At 43.0% G+C, this 18748-nt stretch overlaps 1 protein-coding gene across 3 annotated transcripts in view; it reads right to left on the bottom strand.

The window, feature by feature from the left end:
- Positions 1–18748, bottom strand: part of slc12a7b (solute carrier family 12 member 7b) — a 46185-nt gene that overhangs the window by 10778 nt on the left and 16659 nt on the right. For all 3 annotated transcript variants that reach the window (XM_076971339.1, XM_076971340.1, XM_076971341.1), the window contains exons 2-14: positions 15176–15273; positions 14779–14910; positions 7698–7844; positions 6551–6605; positions 6219–6349; positions 5414–5655; positions 4452–4663; positions 3556–3720; positions 2658–2756; positions 2342–2399; positions 1914–2088; positions 1498–1616; positions 843–941 (exon numbers count right to left, since the gene is read on the bottom strand). In XM_076971339.1, the coding sequence (XP_076827454.1) occupies positions 843–941; positions 1498–1616; positions 1914–2088; positions 2342–2399; positions 2658–2756; positions 3556–3720; positions 4452–4663; positions 5414–5655; positions 6219–6349; positions 6551–6605; positions 7698–7844; positions 14779–14910; positions 15176–15273 (1732 nt within the window). The remainder of the gene's footprint in view (positions 1–842; positions 942–1497; positions 1617–1913; positions 2089–2341; positions 2400–2657; positions 2757–3555; positions 3721–4451; positions 4664–5413; positions 5656–6218; positions 6350–6550; positions 6606–7697; positions 7845–14778; positions 14911–15175; positions 15274–18748) is intronic.

Raw genomic sequence — 18748 nt, 5'->3', positions numbered from 1 at the left:
CTTCAATAAGCGGCTAAATGAAATGTTAGTCGATATGCAGCCTGGCTCAAAAACCTCTTCTTGACCCACCAGGTGTGTACCAAAGGTCTGTCCATTAGACAACATGGTTGAGCACTGCTAAATTGGACGCTGCAAATCACTTTATCTTTTGTTACCAGTCATGAATTTTACAAAGACAAAATAGAGGGTCCTGCAGAGCAAAACATTTACAAAGCACCTTTTTACAAAGGAACTTCTACCTCCCCATTGTGGAGGATCGTCAGCTCATTTAGCGTGTGTACGGGAGTGGGTGGGTGATTTGTGTGCGTTACTAGCCTTTACACCTGTAAAGAAATGCACTATTCCAAAGGCACATTTTCTACTTTTCCACATTGTATGTTTGCATGAGGAAGACGTGCCATGTGGCCTACAGCGAGCAGAACAGGAGAAGGTAACGGGATATATATTTAGCATGGCTGGAAGAAAGGGCAGAGGCTGGAGAGAGGACACCATCCCAGCTCTGAAACCACGCCTGGAGAACCAGAGAGGCTAGAGTCACACCCCCACCGTCTCTCTGACACCAACACTGCAGCAGCAGTTAAGGCGAGGTGCGCTCGCCCGGAAATAAGTGTGATGAAGAGAGCGTGTCCTCAGAGGTTTGGGACTTCTAATGAATTCCGCGTAAGGAAACCTTTAGGGCTGCCATTGCGCCGTAAACAGTACTCGGACGTTACAGATTCATGGGAGGATAATTCGACTTATTTTTGACCCCATATGACGGAGCTTTTCCCCTTCATCCCCAAAGAGCCACAACCAGAAACAAGTTTGCGGGGTTGTTCTTCAGGACATGCCCTTGCCCTCACCAGTGGTAGTACTTGAAGCGAGGCCTCCAGTTCGGTGTACGCAGAAGGGTCTGGAGAGCACAGGCCAGGTTGACGAACAGGTAACACATCAGGAAGAACCTGTCAGGGGACAAGAACATTCCGGATGGCACTGCAGTTCCACAGCTTTCACAAACAGCAAGAAAAATAAGGTCAGGTAAGGGGGAGGGGAGGGGGGGGGGGGGAACATGAGCTGGGAGGAGGCCATTACAGTTATCATCATCATTAAGGCATGCGAGAGAGGATAAAGGAAGGATATGAAAAGGGCAGACAACCCAGCCAGAACAGAGAGGAGGCAAGAGGATTAAACAATGGAGCACAGAATGCACGGTGCAATCAAAAGATGGATTTGGAATTAGAAAAAAAAAAACCCCAGTCAAAAAGAGGAGAGCAAACAAAGTAGAGAAAGAGAAAGAGAGGGGGGGGATGAGAGGGTGAGGGGGAGAGACAGAGAGAGAGAGAGGAAGAGGGAGAGAGACAGAGGGAGAAAGAGAGACAGACAGAGAGTGAGAGAGACAGCAAAAGAGAACGACTACTTACAACCCAACAGGTTAAGGAAACAGCCATGGCCATTACAGCTGACAACATGAAAGGAAGAAGTAGAGGGCTGCAGAGGGAGCCGGAGAGCCACACTCACATGGAGAGGATGGGCGCCACGGCGTCCAGCGAGGCGATGAGGATACCGATCTCACATATCCCCGCCGTGAGCAGCAGGGCCCAGGTGGGCTCGCCGTTGGCTTTGCCATGCCCAAACACCTGGGAACAGGACCAACAGCACACTGAGGACACTGCCCCAGACAGCAGCACGTCTTCTGCTGGACACGACAGAGACGACGCAGACTTTTGGTCAATATCTGCGCATCGGGCTTACTGCACATGAAATGCACCACATTTAAAGAATGAAGTGTACACTAAATAATATATTTTTTACATCTAATTTTCTTTTACATACAGGCTCTTGTTATGGCTTTTTCTAAAGGTAAATGTGTGTAACTGCCAACAGACTGGTCAGCCACTGAAGACCAAAACAGATAATGCATTGCAGGGTCAGACCTCTAAGAAAGGCACGATGCCATCTCGAGCAATGGCTTGCAGCAGCCTGGGGGCGCCAGTGAGACTCTGTAGACCGGCCCCGCAGCAGGAAAAGAAAGAGCCAATCACAATCACCCAGGGAGAGGGCCAGGATAAAGTACCAATGACCAAATTTTTTTTGACTGAGTCTCCAAACCTGAAACACACACACACACACAACTTTAAACTAAATATTTTGTGACTTATTTCTCTTCCAATCGGATGAATTAATTGTATGAATTACTTTCCTCCAAGAGTTTAAATAATAGTACTTTTTGGAATTATTTTCCATGAAAACTGTCAAAACCATTTGTATTTGGAACAGTAAGCATATTCACAGTGAAAGGCTAGCATTCACTCTAAACCATTTTAGGGGGCAAAACAAACAGAAGAAAATTGAAAGAACTAACTTGTCTCGGAGAACCACTCCCTCAATGCATGCACCAAACAACACCACACAGGACAAGTCTGAATTAGGCAGTTAAGAAAATTACCTTCCCAGGAGGAAGAATTTGAAAAACCTCACAAATTTTTACTCGCTTTCCCCAACACTGATTCATATAGTAACATACTGCCAGTACCACCCACTTATCCTGCCACTGAGCACTGAGATACATCCTTACCCATAAACAGTTTTAACATGCATTACTGCAACTATATCGCAACAAAGAAGTTTAACATTAGATAATGCTTCTCCTAAAGCCATTGGGTTCATTCTAAGGATACAAATGATGGTGGTAGTTGCTATGGCAAGAATGGTTCCTATGGGAATAGACCTCTGGGCATCCCTCAAATCCCCAGACCGGTTGGATCCTGCCATGATACCTAAAAAGGGGAAAGTGGGGAAACAATCATGAACTTTCACCTTTCAAAAATGTTTTAGAATTTCAAAAATCCAGAAGGAGATGTAATATCCTTGATGAGCACTGATAAGGACATTGCCAAGTGTAATCATATTTGTATTCAAATGTGACACTATCATTATATCTGACTACTGGTAGTTACACATTTAGCCCATCTCAATCTGAGCGTACATGCCATAGATAAATGCCTTCCTTTATTAATGGTCCATATAGTGTTTACGTCCATCTACGTTTCCATTTCATCCTTTCAAACACTCTGAGGCGCTTTTGGAGTTTTGCATCAGTCCTGATCTGTACACTACTGTTACACAGAAAGCAGGCGCGAGGCCCCTCTGAGGGGAATGAGTGTCCTGAGACGCCTCCAGCTGACAGGGGCAGATAAACCTGACCTCCCACACTCACAGCCTGCCTGTGGCACTCCAGATAGAGATCGAGAACCGAGATTAAAGGGCAAGCGGGTAGAACGGGACAAATTATACAGCCATGCAAAGGACACAGTGAGCACACACAGCACATAACTACACAGCATTTTATTGGAGCACAATGGGAGAGTGGTGAAAGGGTTAGGGTTAAAAAGAAAGAAAGAAAAAAAGACTAGAAAAGTAAGAAAAAAGAAAAGCAAAAACAACTATAGAGAGCAAATTAGACAAAATGCATAGGAAAGGAACTGCCTACATTAAGGCAAAAAATTAGTATGACAACAGATTAGTACAGATACAGAGAGCAGGTCATCAGTAAGGGAATGACAAAAGTGACCTTACCGGTGACAGAGGGGAAATAAATCCCCACTAGCAATGTGAAGAAGGTGGCGATGTCATTGACCACGTAGGGCAAATACATGTCAGATGAGGTGTCAGATGCTTCCAGTGACTCCATCTTCTTCTCCACCATCATTCCAGCAGGGCCATAGCTTGACCACATGTTCTCTGCTCAGTAGAAACAATCATAAATGAAAATGAGTAAAAAGCAGTAATCAGGTCGTAAATGTGATGAGAACGTTAGCCCAAGCTGTGGCCCAAAGCTCCATCACATGGTCATGAGCAAGGTATTGAGAAACAGCCACAGCTGTGCAGCAGCAAAAAAGGTCTGACCCGTTTTGCAGAATCGATTCCAATCAGCACAGCTAAGGCGACTGGAACAGCATTGATTCTGTTCTCACAAAAACTCATTGAAGACACAGCTGCCGTTTCAGCGTATCAGCCATGCAGTAAAGCCTTTGTCTCCTTCCACAAAATCAATTTTCTTACTGACTCTGCCCTTCTTCAATATTCTCCTCTCCCCACTGTCTCTATAAACGTCCATGATGGGATGACACCCTATATCATTTTGTAAACATGCTGTCTAGCCCTAAATGCTAGATGGGTCCCATCTGGTTGCTCCTCCCCTTGACCTGCTGTTGACCTGTATGTTCCAACCAATGGAACCAACCAATGGACCTGTATGTTCCAACCTGTGAGTGCCAACCAATGTTCTGATGACTTTTCATTTGGTTTTGTGTGTGTGTAGTGTGGTATTTAAAAAGCTGCTATATAATTTCAGTATAATAATAATAATAATTATTATTATTATTATTAATATTATTATTGTGTAATCGTATAAGGACTGCAGTCAGTGTAATGGCATGGTAAAAACATCTCAGCAGAACAGTGTTCCTCACCTGAGATGGCTCCACTGGTGAGTCCAGGGATGCCCTGGATCACCGTGACATTGTTAAGGGAAAAGTACTCGTTGCAGGTGGCATTTAGATGGGGGCTATCACAGAACAGTCTCCAGAGCTTCGTGGTCACCGTTTTGTTGTTTATGATCTCAGTCTTCAAGCACTTGTCAAACTGGTGGTTCTGGAGGGTACGGTTGCCCAGCACGCAGATCCTTTGGAAGATGAGCAAAGACAGGAAAATGATACACAATCAAGGACCATTAATACACGCATTTCTGGTGGAAGGCTACGTATTGAGAGCAAACCTGTGTTTTCAGCCACAAGCTGCCTGTTATGAAGGGTTTTGTCACTTCAGCTTTGTCTGATAAAGAGATTGTTGTAAAAAGTTTTTTTTTATTGACTCTAGCTAAAATAACACAGTGCAAGTGAAACCATACTTGGTTAGAAACATCTAAAACATGAGCATGGTTTCTTAAGTGAACAAGAAGGCCTGTACTTTTTGGGAGAACACACAGTATTGTGCACAGTAGTTTGATTAATTAAGCCTAGGTGATACTAGACATATGAACTAAGTGTACTCCACTGAAACAGCAGGTTCTAAATGTAAAGATTTACCGAAGAAGTCTACATTTGGCCAATTCTTTCTCTGTTGTCAGCAAATATCTTGCGTTATATTTAGTTCCAGTTTCAGCTTGCACATATTGCTGGTCCCAATATAAAAGAACAATATGTTTTTTTACATTTAGCAGTAAGTGTGCATTCTAAACTAACACCTTATTGAGAGGCTAAACAAGCCATTTACTGACTTGAACTATACATAGAGGACAACTATATCCATCTATCCAAATAAAACCACTAATACGCTTACACACACCCACACACGCAGAGAGAGTGTCTCTATTAATTTGGCAATAACATAAACAATGCCCTTCAACCAACCACACACAGGCTTTGTAACTCACGGAAATTCTGGTGGTTCAAATATAGTCTTGATGACTCCAGCATAGATGGCAAAGATGGAGAGGATGACGCAGGCAAGGAAGACCAGTGCCAGCTTATTCACATATTTCACCCCCACGAACACAACTATTGACATCAGGGCCAAGCAGCAGGTGCCGTACACCCGCATGTTGTTCAACAGGGCCGCTGCTTCATGCTCTTTCTCAGCTGCTTTAAAAATGGCAGCACTGGGAATGATGTAGGTCTGCATTTTAGAAGACAAAACAATCAAAGGAATACTTCAGGTATCAGTCTTCCAAAACAACTAAAGGAAATACTTTAGGCTTCAGTCTTCCAAAACAACTAAAGGAATACTTCAGGGTTCAGTCTTCTAAAACAATTAAACGAATACTTCAGGGTTCAGTCTTCCAAAACAATTAAAGGACTACTTCAGGCTTCAGTCTTCCAAAACAACTAAAGGAATACTTCAGGGTTCAGTCTTTCAAAACAACTAAAGGAATACTTCAGTGTTCAGTCTTCCAAAACAATTAAAGGAATACTTCCTTTTTAGGTTTTAGGGTAAGAGATAGGATCAAAATATTTCCTACAACTCTTCCCCAAGGCATAATTTTTGCCAGTGAACTCACATTACTAACAGAGGTACACATATGTGCTTAGTACTGTATAGTTCAGCTCTATGGAAATTATATGGACAAACTGTTGCTTCATCTGAATATGTAACACATTCATAATTTTGACTCCCACATTTTTGGGATAGTCATTCTGAACATGAATGACAAAACCTAAAAAAATCTATAACAAACTCACCAAGAGTATTTCAATAGTACCAAGGATATACATGGATCCAGCAAACGTGGTGCCCAAATAAAAACACAGTCCTACAGCTCCTCCAAACTCAGGCCCCAGTGACCGAGAGATCATGTAGTATGATCCTCCAGCTACAAATTTAAAACAGGAAAATACAATAAATACAATGAAGACTGTACAATTAAGGTTGCTACAGGGCTTTATGTGTGTAAGCGATTGTATGTAACATTATCATTATTTAGTTCTGGAAATACCCGAACACATCTCGCATTTAGATATTATTTACCAGAGGTAGGTAGGCTCAGTGACAACAAAGAGCACCATCAGCTTACCTGGAACTACCCCATTTGTGGCAATGGCACTCATAGATATTGCAGTAAGCATTGTCTGGGGAAGGAAATAAAACACATCAAGCAAAGGAAAACAAAGGTTGGTGAGAGCTCAGAAGGTGGAATACTGTTCATAAAGGTGCATTAATAATCTTCTTAAAAACATATTTTTGGACAGGAATGGAAAATGGGAAATGGTTTCAGAAGTCACTGCCTCAGGATTGTGCAACAACCTATTATGTAACACACCTGTGAGAGTGAGCGTGACTGAGTGTCCTTGATTGCACTCGGACCAAATGGCCCGGATTTATCTTGGCTGCTTCTTCCTCATGCTTGGCCCATGCTGTGAAGAACTGACCTGCCACGAGCCATTTTCCTCCAGTTTAGTGACTGCTACTAGTATATAGTGATCGGAGGAGCTCTTGTGCTGGAATGAATGAAGGTCATCCAGCGATATATGGAAAACACCACAAGGGGTTTTGAAGCAGATATCACTGCTCATCCTACCTCTTTGGCCTCAGTGACATTACTGACAATAAATAAGATCTGAGGGATTACATAATTAACTAAAATTACTAAAATTAATACTTGTTCTTATAGGGTAGACCTGGTAGTCTCTCCACTGACCAAGCAATTCAAGGCAGAATCTTTTTAGCCAAAACTATGCCCCACTACAGCCTGTCCCATAATGAAATGCTAATGTGACCCAAGGTCAGGTAGTCTACAGTCACATTTCTACACAAGCAGGCCCTAGAAAGGTGTGGCTGTTCCCGTCGTCCACTCTGGGTTATAAATAAGCATCTGTCTCAAAACAGATTACACACCAAGTTGTTGGGAGCCAACTCACCCTTGTACAAACCGTACACAGTGGACGGACAGCTAAACTTTAACGAGCAAAAGTCTCAAGTAACCCATTTAATTTCTCACACTGCTTCTTTGTATGCTTTCTGTTGTGTACTCCTAAAATTCTACAGTCATCGCTTCACACAGTGTTTCTTAGTCCCTGAAGACTGCTGTGCCACAAGAAAAATAAGCTAGTTTAAAAGTCTACAGTAATGTCCAGCACCAGCAGCGCTCCTGACTTTTTGTGAAACTGTAACTATCGTCCAAGCTGTCCAGTCATGGTCATCTCAGAACATAATGCACTTACACAACAGCAGCACATAGCTACAATGGCGAAGGCCTCCATGATGCCAGCAGTGCCAACAATCCAGGTCATTCGCAGAAACAGGATGACTCCCAAGATGTTCTGCATGCAGGGTAGGTACACACCCATGAAGGTGCCCATCTGGGGACTCTGTAAAGAAAATGGAAGCAAAAAGTGCCATTTCACTACACACTGAAGATACACAGACATAGGAGAAATCAGACAAAGCTGTCGCACCCCCCCAACACAAACACACACACACACACACACACACACACACACACACACACACACGCCAATGTAACACTTCCCCTGGTGCTAGTGCCTTTTGGCTTTGTTCTGGTCTCCACCCTGTCTCATGTTTTGCTGGCACTGGCCCCAGTGTCTTGTCCCCCCCCCCCAAAGACACCTGCGTATTTATATCCATTGTCTTCCTAGCCTTTACCATCCAATTGCTTCTCAGTGTATAGCTCTGACGTCGTCTGGTCTTATCATTTGTATATTAACTTTCTCTTTGTTCCTTATAGTTGTGTGTTTAACTATTATGTTTGTCATGTTTTCTGGTTCATTATCTCTATTTATCAGTATTCAGGACTTCACTCCTCTGCCTGGTGTGAAATTGTCTAATCAGTCATAAAAGTCTCATCATCACCGCTGTTTAACGGACAGCTTATTTTCCTGGCAACAGTTTTTTCTGTAGCCTTTGCAAGTGTGTTCTGTCCTCACTGGACGTAGAACTGGAGATATCCTGTCAGACAAATATTTTACTTTACTTTAGCTTTTCAAAGAAATTGTTTCCTAGTTCCAATATGCTGTGGTGCATGCTAGCATAGATGCTAACATATTTAGCATAATCTTTGAACCATTTCTCAGCCTTTATACTTTATCAAATACTGTAAACTAGAAACATGCGGAACACCACAAACGGATAACATAAAATATCAAGGTTACAACACAGGATATCATATATGTAATCTTATCTTACAGGAAATGTGTCAAGTCCTTAATCCCATATAAAGCATTAACACAAATGCCCGTCTGGTATCATTAAGTTTATACCACTACACTTTTTCACATATTAGCTTCTTTTATAGGTTGGAGAGCAGTATGGCCTGTGACACTAGACACAATCAATTTTGTGGTGTCCCTTGCTTCACAACTTCTGATTTTCTTGTCTTGACCAGGTAGGTGTTTTACAATACGGCATTCATTTCAATAAAATGTGTTCAACTTGAACATCAAATTTGTAATTCACCCATTTCTTTCTTTATTGATGTATTACTAGGTACTCTTGTCTTTAATGCTTCCACCATCACACCATGCTGCCACCACTTTTCTTGCATTTTTTTTCTTATCAAACACCCCTTCTAGACCAAGAGCAGTATATGTTTTTTACACGAGAATCATCAGTAGAGTTCATGGGGTTCATGGACACTCTTCTACATCCAAGGTAGATCCAAGGTTACCTCAGCTCAGAACATTAATTCCCTGCAGGCTCTGTATAACATTTGTTCTCTGCTTTTCCTCCTCTAGTCCATTATGAGACACCAATCCATAGACCAGGGGTCATCAACATGGACGTCATGAGTCGCCCGCGGGCCTGTTCAAAAGCATCTTTTTATTTTTTTTGCTACTATTAGAGATTGTCCACGGTTGCCATGCGGCTACTAGCTAGCGGGCTATGTAAATAATGTACTCACGGTTGCCGTGTGTGTGCAGAGTGTCGTGGTCAATCGACACTAGCCGCCAAACCCCCCCACCGCTCAACAATTGACACTCGCCACCGCCACCCCCCCCCCCCAACTCAACAATTATAATATGCCGCATATGTTCCCAACTGGTAGCCCTCCGCAATAATTGATATCCAAGAGGTAGCTCCCAGTTCGAAAAAGGTTGGTGACCCCTGCCATAGACCATAGAAGTCTAGACTCTAACTTCTGGTTAATGGGGGCTCTTTGGCAAGACTGTCTCATCTTGGTTGTTACAGAAGACTTGGTCATTGTGAAGTCAGCCAGGTTGTTGTCTGTTGAGACATGGTGCCACAGTGTGGGAGTAGTGGACTAATCCTTGAACATATGTTTGATACATATACATAAAACCTCCTTGAAGTATTATGGATGTATCCTAACATGCATGTGCTGTCTGATGATACTTCACAAAATCCAAGATCCATTTGTTGGCAAATGAACTTTGCCATCTACACAGCAAGGACTGCAGCACATAGCTCCAATTGTGGTATTGTGTATACAATTTTGGCACTAGCCTGGCCTCTCCCATGATGAATCCAGAAGTACAATCCTCTTTCACAAAGAATTCATGAATGAATGAAGCATCGGAAAGGGCACAAAGTCTGTGCTGTGTTGAGAATAGAGACTGTAAAACATAAGGTCATGGGCATGTTTAAAAGCTCTGCATTCAAGAGGAATATTTCCATATACACCATTACTCTTCTGTAGCAGGCGGAAGAGGATCGTTCCAGTCACACTGTTCTTTTGTAAGTTCTCAGCTGAGGACTTTTCCTTGAACAGTAATGGGGAACATGAATGCCAAGGGGTCATTTACAGTAGAGCTTTAGTGAAGGGTCTCTTCACCCTAGAGACTTAATGATGAAGCCAGTTGATCCCAAGATTAGACTAAGACTATGTTGAAGAGGCAGAGGGTTGGCAACTAAGTCCAAGTCTTTGAGGTCCTTTACTACATCATCTTTTGGGAATGCTCACTGTTTGTTTAAATTTTGTGTAACCACAAACAGGACTCACCTAGCATCTTCTCTGTATTTTGTAGGAGAGAGTAATAGCCTTCATTTTAGTGGAGAGCGAAATTATTTATTTCCGTCATGGTCTTTTTCTCCTGTTTGGGTGGCTCCAAACACATGTTCCTGTATGCGGTACTCTGTCATCTCTTTCACAAGATAATTTTCCTTATTCCAGAGAAAATGTAGATAATTGTGGTGAGTTTCCCTTTCAGTGAAACAGTAGTGTTCCTTTCAAAATGTCATCGGTGTTGTTTATGTCTGGGCCACTTAAGAGGTCATCATTCAATGACACAACCTCATTGCTTGCTACTCAAGTTGAAGACTACCCGTATTTGTCCAGGAGTATGTAGATAGTATCTCCAGTGTCAGGTGGCCTTTCATCATCTTCCTTCTTGACAAGCACTGTAAGTGTAATTGTCATCTCAGAATCTGAATTCTCATTATACATTCACCGGCCACTTTATTAGGTACACCTGTCCAAATGCTCATTAACGCAAATATCGAATCAGCCAATCACATGTCAGCAACTCAATGCATTTAGGCATGTAGGCATGGCCAAGACGATCTGCTGCAGTTCAAACCGAGCATCACAATGGGGAAGAAAGGTGATTTAAGTGACTTTGAACGTGGCATGGTTGTGGTGCCAGACGGGCTGGTCTGAGTATTTCAGAAACTGCTGATCTACTGGGATTTTCACGCACAACCACCTCTAGGGTTTACAGAGAATGGTCCGAAAAAGAGAAGATATCCAGTGAGCGGCAGTTCTGTGGGCACAAATGCCTTGTTGATGCCAGAGGTCAGAGGAGAATGGCCAGACCAGTTTGAGCTAAAAGAACGGCAACAGAAACTCATATAACCAGTAGTTACAACCGAGGCATGCAGAAGAGCATCTCTGAACGCACAACACGTCGAACCTTGAGGTGGATGGGCCACAGAAGAAGACCACACTGGGTGCCACTCCTGTCAGCTAAGAACAGGAAACTGAGGCTACAATTCACACAGGCTCACCAAAATTGGACAATAGAAGATTGGAAAAACATTGCCTATTTTGATGAGTCTTGATTTCTGTTGCGACATTTGGATTGTAGGGTCAGAATTTGGCGTCAACAACATGGATGCATCCTACCTTGTATCAACGGTTTCAGGCTGGTGGTGGTGCAATGGTGTGGAGGATATTTTCCTGGCACACTTTGGGCCCATTAGTACCAATTGAGCATCATGTCAATGCCACAGCCTACCTGAATATTGTTGTTTGTGTCCATCCCTTTATGACCACAGTGTACTCATCTTCTGATGGCTACTTCCAGCAGGATAACGCACCATGTCATAAAGCGTGAATCATCTCAGACTGGTTTCTTGAACATGACAATGAGTTCACTGTACTCAAATGGCCTCCACAGTCACCAGATCTCAATCCAATAGAGCCCTTTTGTGATGTGGTGGAACGGGAGATTTGCATTATGGATGTGCAGCCGACAAATCTGCATCAACTGCGCAATGCTATCATGTCAATATGGACCAGACTCTCGTGAGGAATGTTTCCAGTACCTTGTTGAATCTATGCCACGAAGGATTAAGGCAATTCTATAGTCAAAAGGGGGCCCAACCCTTTACCAGCAAGTAATAAAGTGGCCGGTGAATGTATGTGAAAATAATGAGTTTTTTTTTTCGCTGTGATACTATATCACTATTTGGATTCTGTGGCAAGATTCTGTGGTCTCACATTTTTTCTCAGGTTTGTGAGGTGCAGCTCGGTTGCTTTGCAGACAATTTCTCTTTTGAATGTTTGTTGCTGGTACTAAGATATGATGATCTCACATTAAACAACATGTTGATTGCATAGGTCATCACAGAGGCTGGCTCGCCAAGGTTTCGTCTCTGTGTCCCAGTTCTTCGGTCTGCTGTGCTACTCTCTTACCTTGTGCAGCCTCAACATGACCCTGCCCAAGAGTAGAAATATTTATGCCTCATCATCAATGAATGGGATTTTGTGTGCAATGACGTGTGAGGGTGGGTGTGCAGGAGCTCAGCAGAGGGAATCCTGGGCTGGTCATTTGGAATCATGTCACATACCAGCAACGGGGGAAGAGGCACCTTCATATGACCATCAATGGACTCTACAATAGTGTCTGGCTCTCCATCCTTGGCATGTCTTGTGTGTGCAAGATTCTTTGAGGCTCTAAATGAGCAGGAGAGCAGTTGCTCTGATTATCCAAGACTGTGTAGAATTTGACTGCCTTGTCCATCTGTCCTAACGGAGGCACCTTGGCTAGGCAGATCTTGGCACAAGACTTGGGACTACACCGGTCTCTGTATACTTCAGTGCACATTGCTACTGCTGAAGCTTGAGGCTCCCTGCCATGCTATTCTGGCAGTGGTCTAACGTCATGAGGAGCAAGTCCAGGATGTAATGCAGAACAGTGCTTGTCAATTCCTTTGCAGCAGACTTGTGGGATCTCTGTCTTTCTCTCACATCTGCATTCTGTGGTTGATTGTCACAGGCCTCACTACTTTCCCAGTGCCCACTGACAGAACATGCTTTAGAAATTTAGAAAAGACAGAGAAGGGTGGAACTATAACATTGTGGTGAAATTTGAACTTGAATGCACAACATCCATTTTTCCTGTAGTGCATAAAGTAACTTCAGTATGATGGGATTAATGCCATATTCTTTAGCTAGGAAAGTGAGACCAGGTAAGTGTCTTTTGTCCTTCTAAATTCAAATTCAAGAGGTCTCAAATTCAGCCTGCCATTCTCTATTGCAGATATTTTTGGAAAGTCTTTGTTTTCTTGAAGAGGACATATTCAATCACCATAGGAGCACCATATGTTACTTCCAAGCAATGCCAAATCATTATGAGGCCTGCCATGATGTTATGAACTTGTGCATAGCTGAATCTCTTTGCACAATCTGCTGACCATGGCTCTAGCCGTCTGATTAAGTTAATCTCCTAGTAACAAAGATAAGTCTCTGGACACATTCAAATGGAGATTTACCATGCATGGATGTTTATGTTGTGTGAGATATTGTCAGATTTCTGTCCAGGAGCTGACACTAGTTCTCATCTCATTAGATTTTTTTGCTAGATCTGGTTGTCATGACAGGCCATTGTTGATTACCTCAATGGTCCATAATGGCATGATGGACTGTGCTTGTCGCTTGCAGTGTGGGTTCTGACTAGAGGCTCTTGACACACGTGGATCTTATGGATCTTGTGGATCTTCTTCCTTCCAGATGAGCATATTGTGTGGAGCTGGCTGTGTTTCTTTTCCCCTTTCAGTAACATGACAAAGCCTCTCCGTCACTGGCTGCAGTCTGAATCTTTACGTTTTGCTGTTGTGAATACACCTGACGGTGAACATAGGCTAGGACTCTTGCAGCAGCAGCCATTTTCTTCTTACAGACGTACAGCCGAGCTCGGATATGCGCTTCTTGTTTGATAGCTTCTGCTTTTTGCTCAGTATTGGATGACTGTGCTTGTAGAGCCTGGGCGTTCTGCACGTGCTCCGAGCACCGCAACCCTTGCAGATGACCTACTTGAATGTTTTGTAACTTGATGAGTTAGAACAATGAGATCTTGTTTCAAAAAACCTGGACTGAACATCCACTTCAGGGCACTGCATCTGCTGAGTTTGGGGATTCGAGATTTGGTGGCCCAGACATGATGTGTGCAGTAACTGTCCCAGTATAGTTGCATCCACAGAGTAATATGACTTTTTACGACTATCTTCACTGGGAGTAGAACAGGCTAGAGCTATCCAGTTAGAGAGCAAACAATAGGGAATGTGTTCTCAAACTCCTCTTTATTTCTTTATATATAAACATGCAAGCGTAAGTGCTAATATACTTAGCATAATCTTCAAACATTTCACAGACTTAGCTTATAGCTTATCACAAACTAGAAACATATTGCATTTACATCACAAAGGCATTGAAACATAAAATCTCAAAGTTACAGCATAGGATGGCACACTTACAGGCAAATGTAGACCAAGATTTCACTGAGTGATGAGACCAGATGAACAACTCACAACTGAACTCGAATCAGAAATACAAGTTTCTCAAATACTAGTGGAGAACAGAAGAGGGCGCTAAAACCACAGGAAATTCACCATTCCCTAATCCCATATAAAGCATTACCAGAACATACAGGCTAGAATTCAAATGTATATGACTAAATAAATAAATTATATGGCATACAGCTCTAAAGAATAAATACTGAAAGTAAAAGCAGAGAACCCAGTAATCATTTTAAACAATAGCTCCATACAATTGAAAACGTAGCACGTAACACCCACATCTGCACATTGTGAGAGCCTACCACTTACTTTGATGGTTTTCTTCTTTGCACCCTCCTCTTCGTCCGCCTCCTCGTGCTCCCGAACCCCCTGCGTGAGGTTGGTGTAGTTGGCCAGTTTGCTGAGTAGTGATGACACCATGGGATTGCTGTCCATCTCTTCCTGCGCAGAATAAAGGTCATCCTTTTTTCCCCCCACATTCATAAAATGACAGTGGTCCATACCAGCAAACTCACGACAGCCCAATGCAATCCAAAGAACTGAACCCATCAAATACTCATCGGTCAATCCCAAGGGATGGAGGCAGATTTGTATCTTTGCCCAAAATGAAAATACGCATAATTTTAATATTTTGGCTATAAACCTAAGAAAACAAAGATGCATGGCAAATAATGTAACATACATATACTCATTAACTGAAAAGTACCTCAAACAGGGCCATGTTTGTCCCATCATAGAGGCTGCTGCCTTTTTCATTGTCGATGTTGTTGATGAATGGACTGTTCTCTTTTGGGTTTCCATCACCTGAGGCAAACCGACAAAGGCACATCTTCAAGTACACAAGCTTAATTCTCACTGAAGCCTCAAACAACCAGATAGATACTCGTGACAATCACTGTGGCCAGTGAAAGAACAAATTAAAATGACATCACATTAATAACTAAACATATGCATTCTTTACGAGGGTTACACATTACTCACGCAGATCTGACCTTTTCGCTTTCACCACTGCCTTCATCACATGTTTAAACAGAGTGCAGATGCTGTCTCTATGAAGTGTGTGAATACATTTTACATTGTAATATATTTTACAGTGCACCCCTAATACATAAAATAAAATACATGTACAGCTAATTACAAACAATCGAACAATCTTTGTAAAATACATGTTTCTCAATGGCAACATCACTTCTTCGGTGCAAGCAGTGAACCAAAAAATAAAGGCTGCATAATTCCATCATTGACTCACTCTTGGAGCGGTATGCACAGAGGCGTGTGCATTTGTCAGAACTCCTCCAAACTGAACTGTACTGGACACACCACAGAACAGGAAACAGCTGGGGACCTCCACACCATCACAGTACTGTCTCAGGCAGTAAGAATGCTGAGAGACAGTTTCCACGCAAAGCTTTGCTCCAGTAACACAGGGAACCTGTGTCCGATTACAATGAGCTCAAACGGTCAGGCACACTGACTCTCCTGATTTCAACATCCGCATTATAAAAATCGAAACATTCTGTATTTCATGTCTTGCTGTACAGCATACAATAACTGCTTCACCTGAATGTAACACTAAGGAGATCAGCATAAGTGCACTCAGTGACCCAGTCAGTCCATCTGGCACATCGATCTTCTTATAATTAGAACATAATGGTGATCAATGTCTTCCTTTTCAGGTCACTGCATCCAATCCTGATGACTCTGAGAACTGCAGCCTATAACTTAGTGTGGTGGCATTTCCCTTTAAAGTAGGCAGAGTGGCCTAGGTAGATGAGAGCATGTTATTACCATGTGTTTCTTACCAAACTTCCATTTATCACTTCCAGCTTATAGGTTAAAAATACATGTGGCGTAGGCTTCAGAACCACTTAAGTGGGAAAAATTATCTGCCAATGAGAAACAAATTACAAATGACAAAGCCCCAGTCATGAAACGCGCTTCCAATTAAAATGTTATATTCATAACCAAGCACTTGCTAGTCCTTTAGATAATAAGGTAACTGTATGTAAGTAGGTACGAAAGGCGATTAATGGAGGGATTTATGGGTGCAGGCACATGGGCTACAGTGTGGCCTTTCCCCATGAGACATGAACCACTTTCATTTACCAGGAGGATAATGACCTAGTTTAGAGATATGAACCACAGCTGGCGTAACATACGAATTCAAGCCTTTATAATGTATAATGAGACTCCACTGACCATTGAGGTAGCACCACTGAGGTAGCACCACTGAGGTAGCACCACTGAGGTAGCACAAAGGAAGTGAGGAAGTGAGGGTAAAAACTTTATCACAAATGGAAATCAAATATTTAATCAGTACACATGCATAGTCCCTTTATGATCTCAGTGAAAATATGCCAAAAGAAGCTTGGACAACATCCGCATGCAAGTAAGAGTGTGAAGATAGGTTTGATCTGCACATACAAGTAAAAAATTAGGTACTTCAAATGAGATAATAGCCTAATACAGAAAGATGGTGAGCTGAGAAAGAGTATATTGTGTCATGTACATCAAATCTATGGTCTAAAGTCATCCAGTCAGTGCTAGATTACTGCATCATCCTGGCTTAGGTTAGTCAATTCCATGCAGAACCGTGCCTGATGTTAACAGTTACTCTTGCTTAGAACAACAGCAAGTCCAAAATCAAATACACACTTGCCAGATTTCTGTTTCTAACTGGTTGTGGTGATTATCAGCCTCTAGGTTGTGATTTACATTGTAATTTGCCCACATCTGCATCCCGTCATGCAACGCTACGTTCACGTGACCCCGTAGTGTGCTTTGCTTTTGTCGCATACTGGAAACTGTACTGCATACTACTACAAGGACCAGTACGCAGTATCCAGTGTATACTGAGTCCAGTATGCAGTATCCAGTATGTAGTAGGCTATTTCGAACAGAGCCCAGGCTTAAGGCGCCCCAAAACACCTTACCATTCATAACACTTCCTCACAGCTTAAAAGCCGCCCAAATTGTTAGGACACATGACTGACAGTCGGTGCGGATCTGATCACCAGTTCCGACAAGTACGTGTGGTGTGATCACGTTTAATGGAGGAAGCGCCCCAGGCGGGACAGCGAGCTGATCCGAGTGGGCCTCTCTACAGCTGCAGTGGCTCCTGGTGCTTCACGCTGCCTGCTTGATGAATGACTGCAGGTGTACCTGGAGCCCCGAGTCCTTGAGCCGGCCTGTGGCGCGATCTCCACGTGCCCCCTCCCCCCTCCACCCAGGCAGCGCTGGGACTGCGGGAACGATGAGCCTGTGCACCTGCAAACACTGCAGAGGTAGCAGCTGCCCATTTGTGAGGTAACACAGCTCAGCATTTCCTGGACATGAAGAGCATGAATGATACCCTCCTGAATTCCACCGCTGCCTCTAATTACCCTGATTGACTGAAGCTGTATGGCTTTCTAGATGAGAAATTACTGTCCCACAAATCAGCAAGAGACAACGAAAAACTCAAAGATGGTCCAGTAAAGAGGTTTGACTATTATGTTACAAGAACAAACAATATGTTCAGGCAACCTAAACAACTGAGAAATCTTTTGTAACCTGAAAATAAAGACAGCAGAAGCAGTGTCTGAATTACAGACCATGTACGGTTGAAATTAAAGCATCACCATTCGTCTAACCCTAACCCTAACCCTAGCTTTGCGTCTCAGTGTCATGGCAATATGTCCATGCACTCTATTTATACCATGCACTCTATTTATACCTACTAAGCTCCATCTGTAAGCTGGCTTGCACACCTAGGCTGCAGCTCACAATACTAGTGTGAGATGGGGGGGGGGGGGGGGATCAATCCTTTTATCCACTGGTCTCAAGCAAAGACCAAAGTCACAGGCAGGCAAGGTGCTGTATATAAACCCACAACCAAATCGCAATTACAGTTCTGAGCTTTAAACTGTTCAATGAGTATAGAATACCTTTATAGGGCCTTCATATCCACGACATAAAATATGCTTAAAACAGCAAGAATAATTCATGATAAGCACCATGTAACAGCAAGTGCCATCAACAAAATATTTAAACCAAAGAGCATCTAAAACAGCATCCGACCGGATAGTTGTACTAGTGAAAGCACCCAAGTGCCCATCAAAAACCAAAGACCTCTGACCCGAGCTTGACCCCAGCCACTTACCCTTCTGCTGAGACCTCTCTCTCTGCTCCATACGGCTAAGGTGGAGGCTGCGGGGTTTACTGGAGCACTGCCGGGTGGGGGTCTCCCCGATGCCTGACGTGAGGGCGGCGCTAAGCTAGTATGTTTTCTTAAGATCAG

The sequence above is a fragment of the Brachyhypopomus gauderio genome, chromosome 13 (assembly GCF_052324685.1).
Source record: "Brachyhypopomus gauderio isolate BG-103 chromosome 13, BGAUD_0.2, whole genome shotgun sequence".
Taxonomy (NCBI): Eukaryota; Metazoa; Chordata; class Actinopteri; order Gymnotiformes; family Hypopomidae; genus Brachyhypopomus; species Brachyhypopomus gauderio.
Note: the sequence above shows the minus strand (reverse complement) of the source record. Positions and strands in the feature narration are given on the sequence as shown.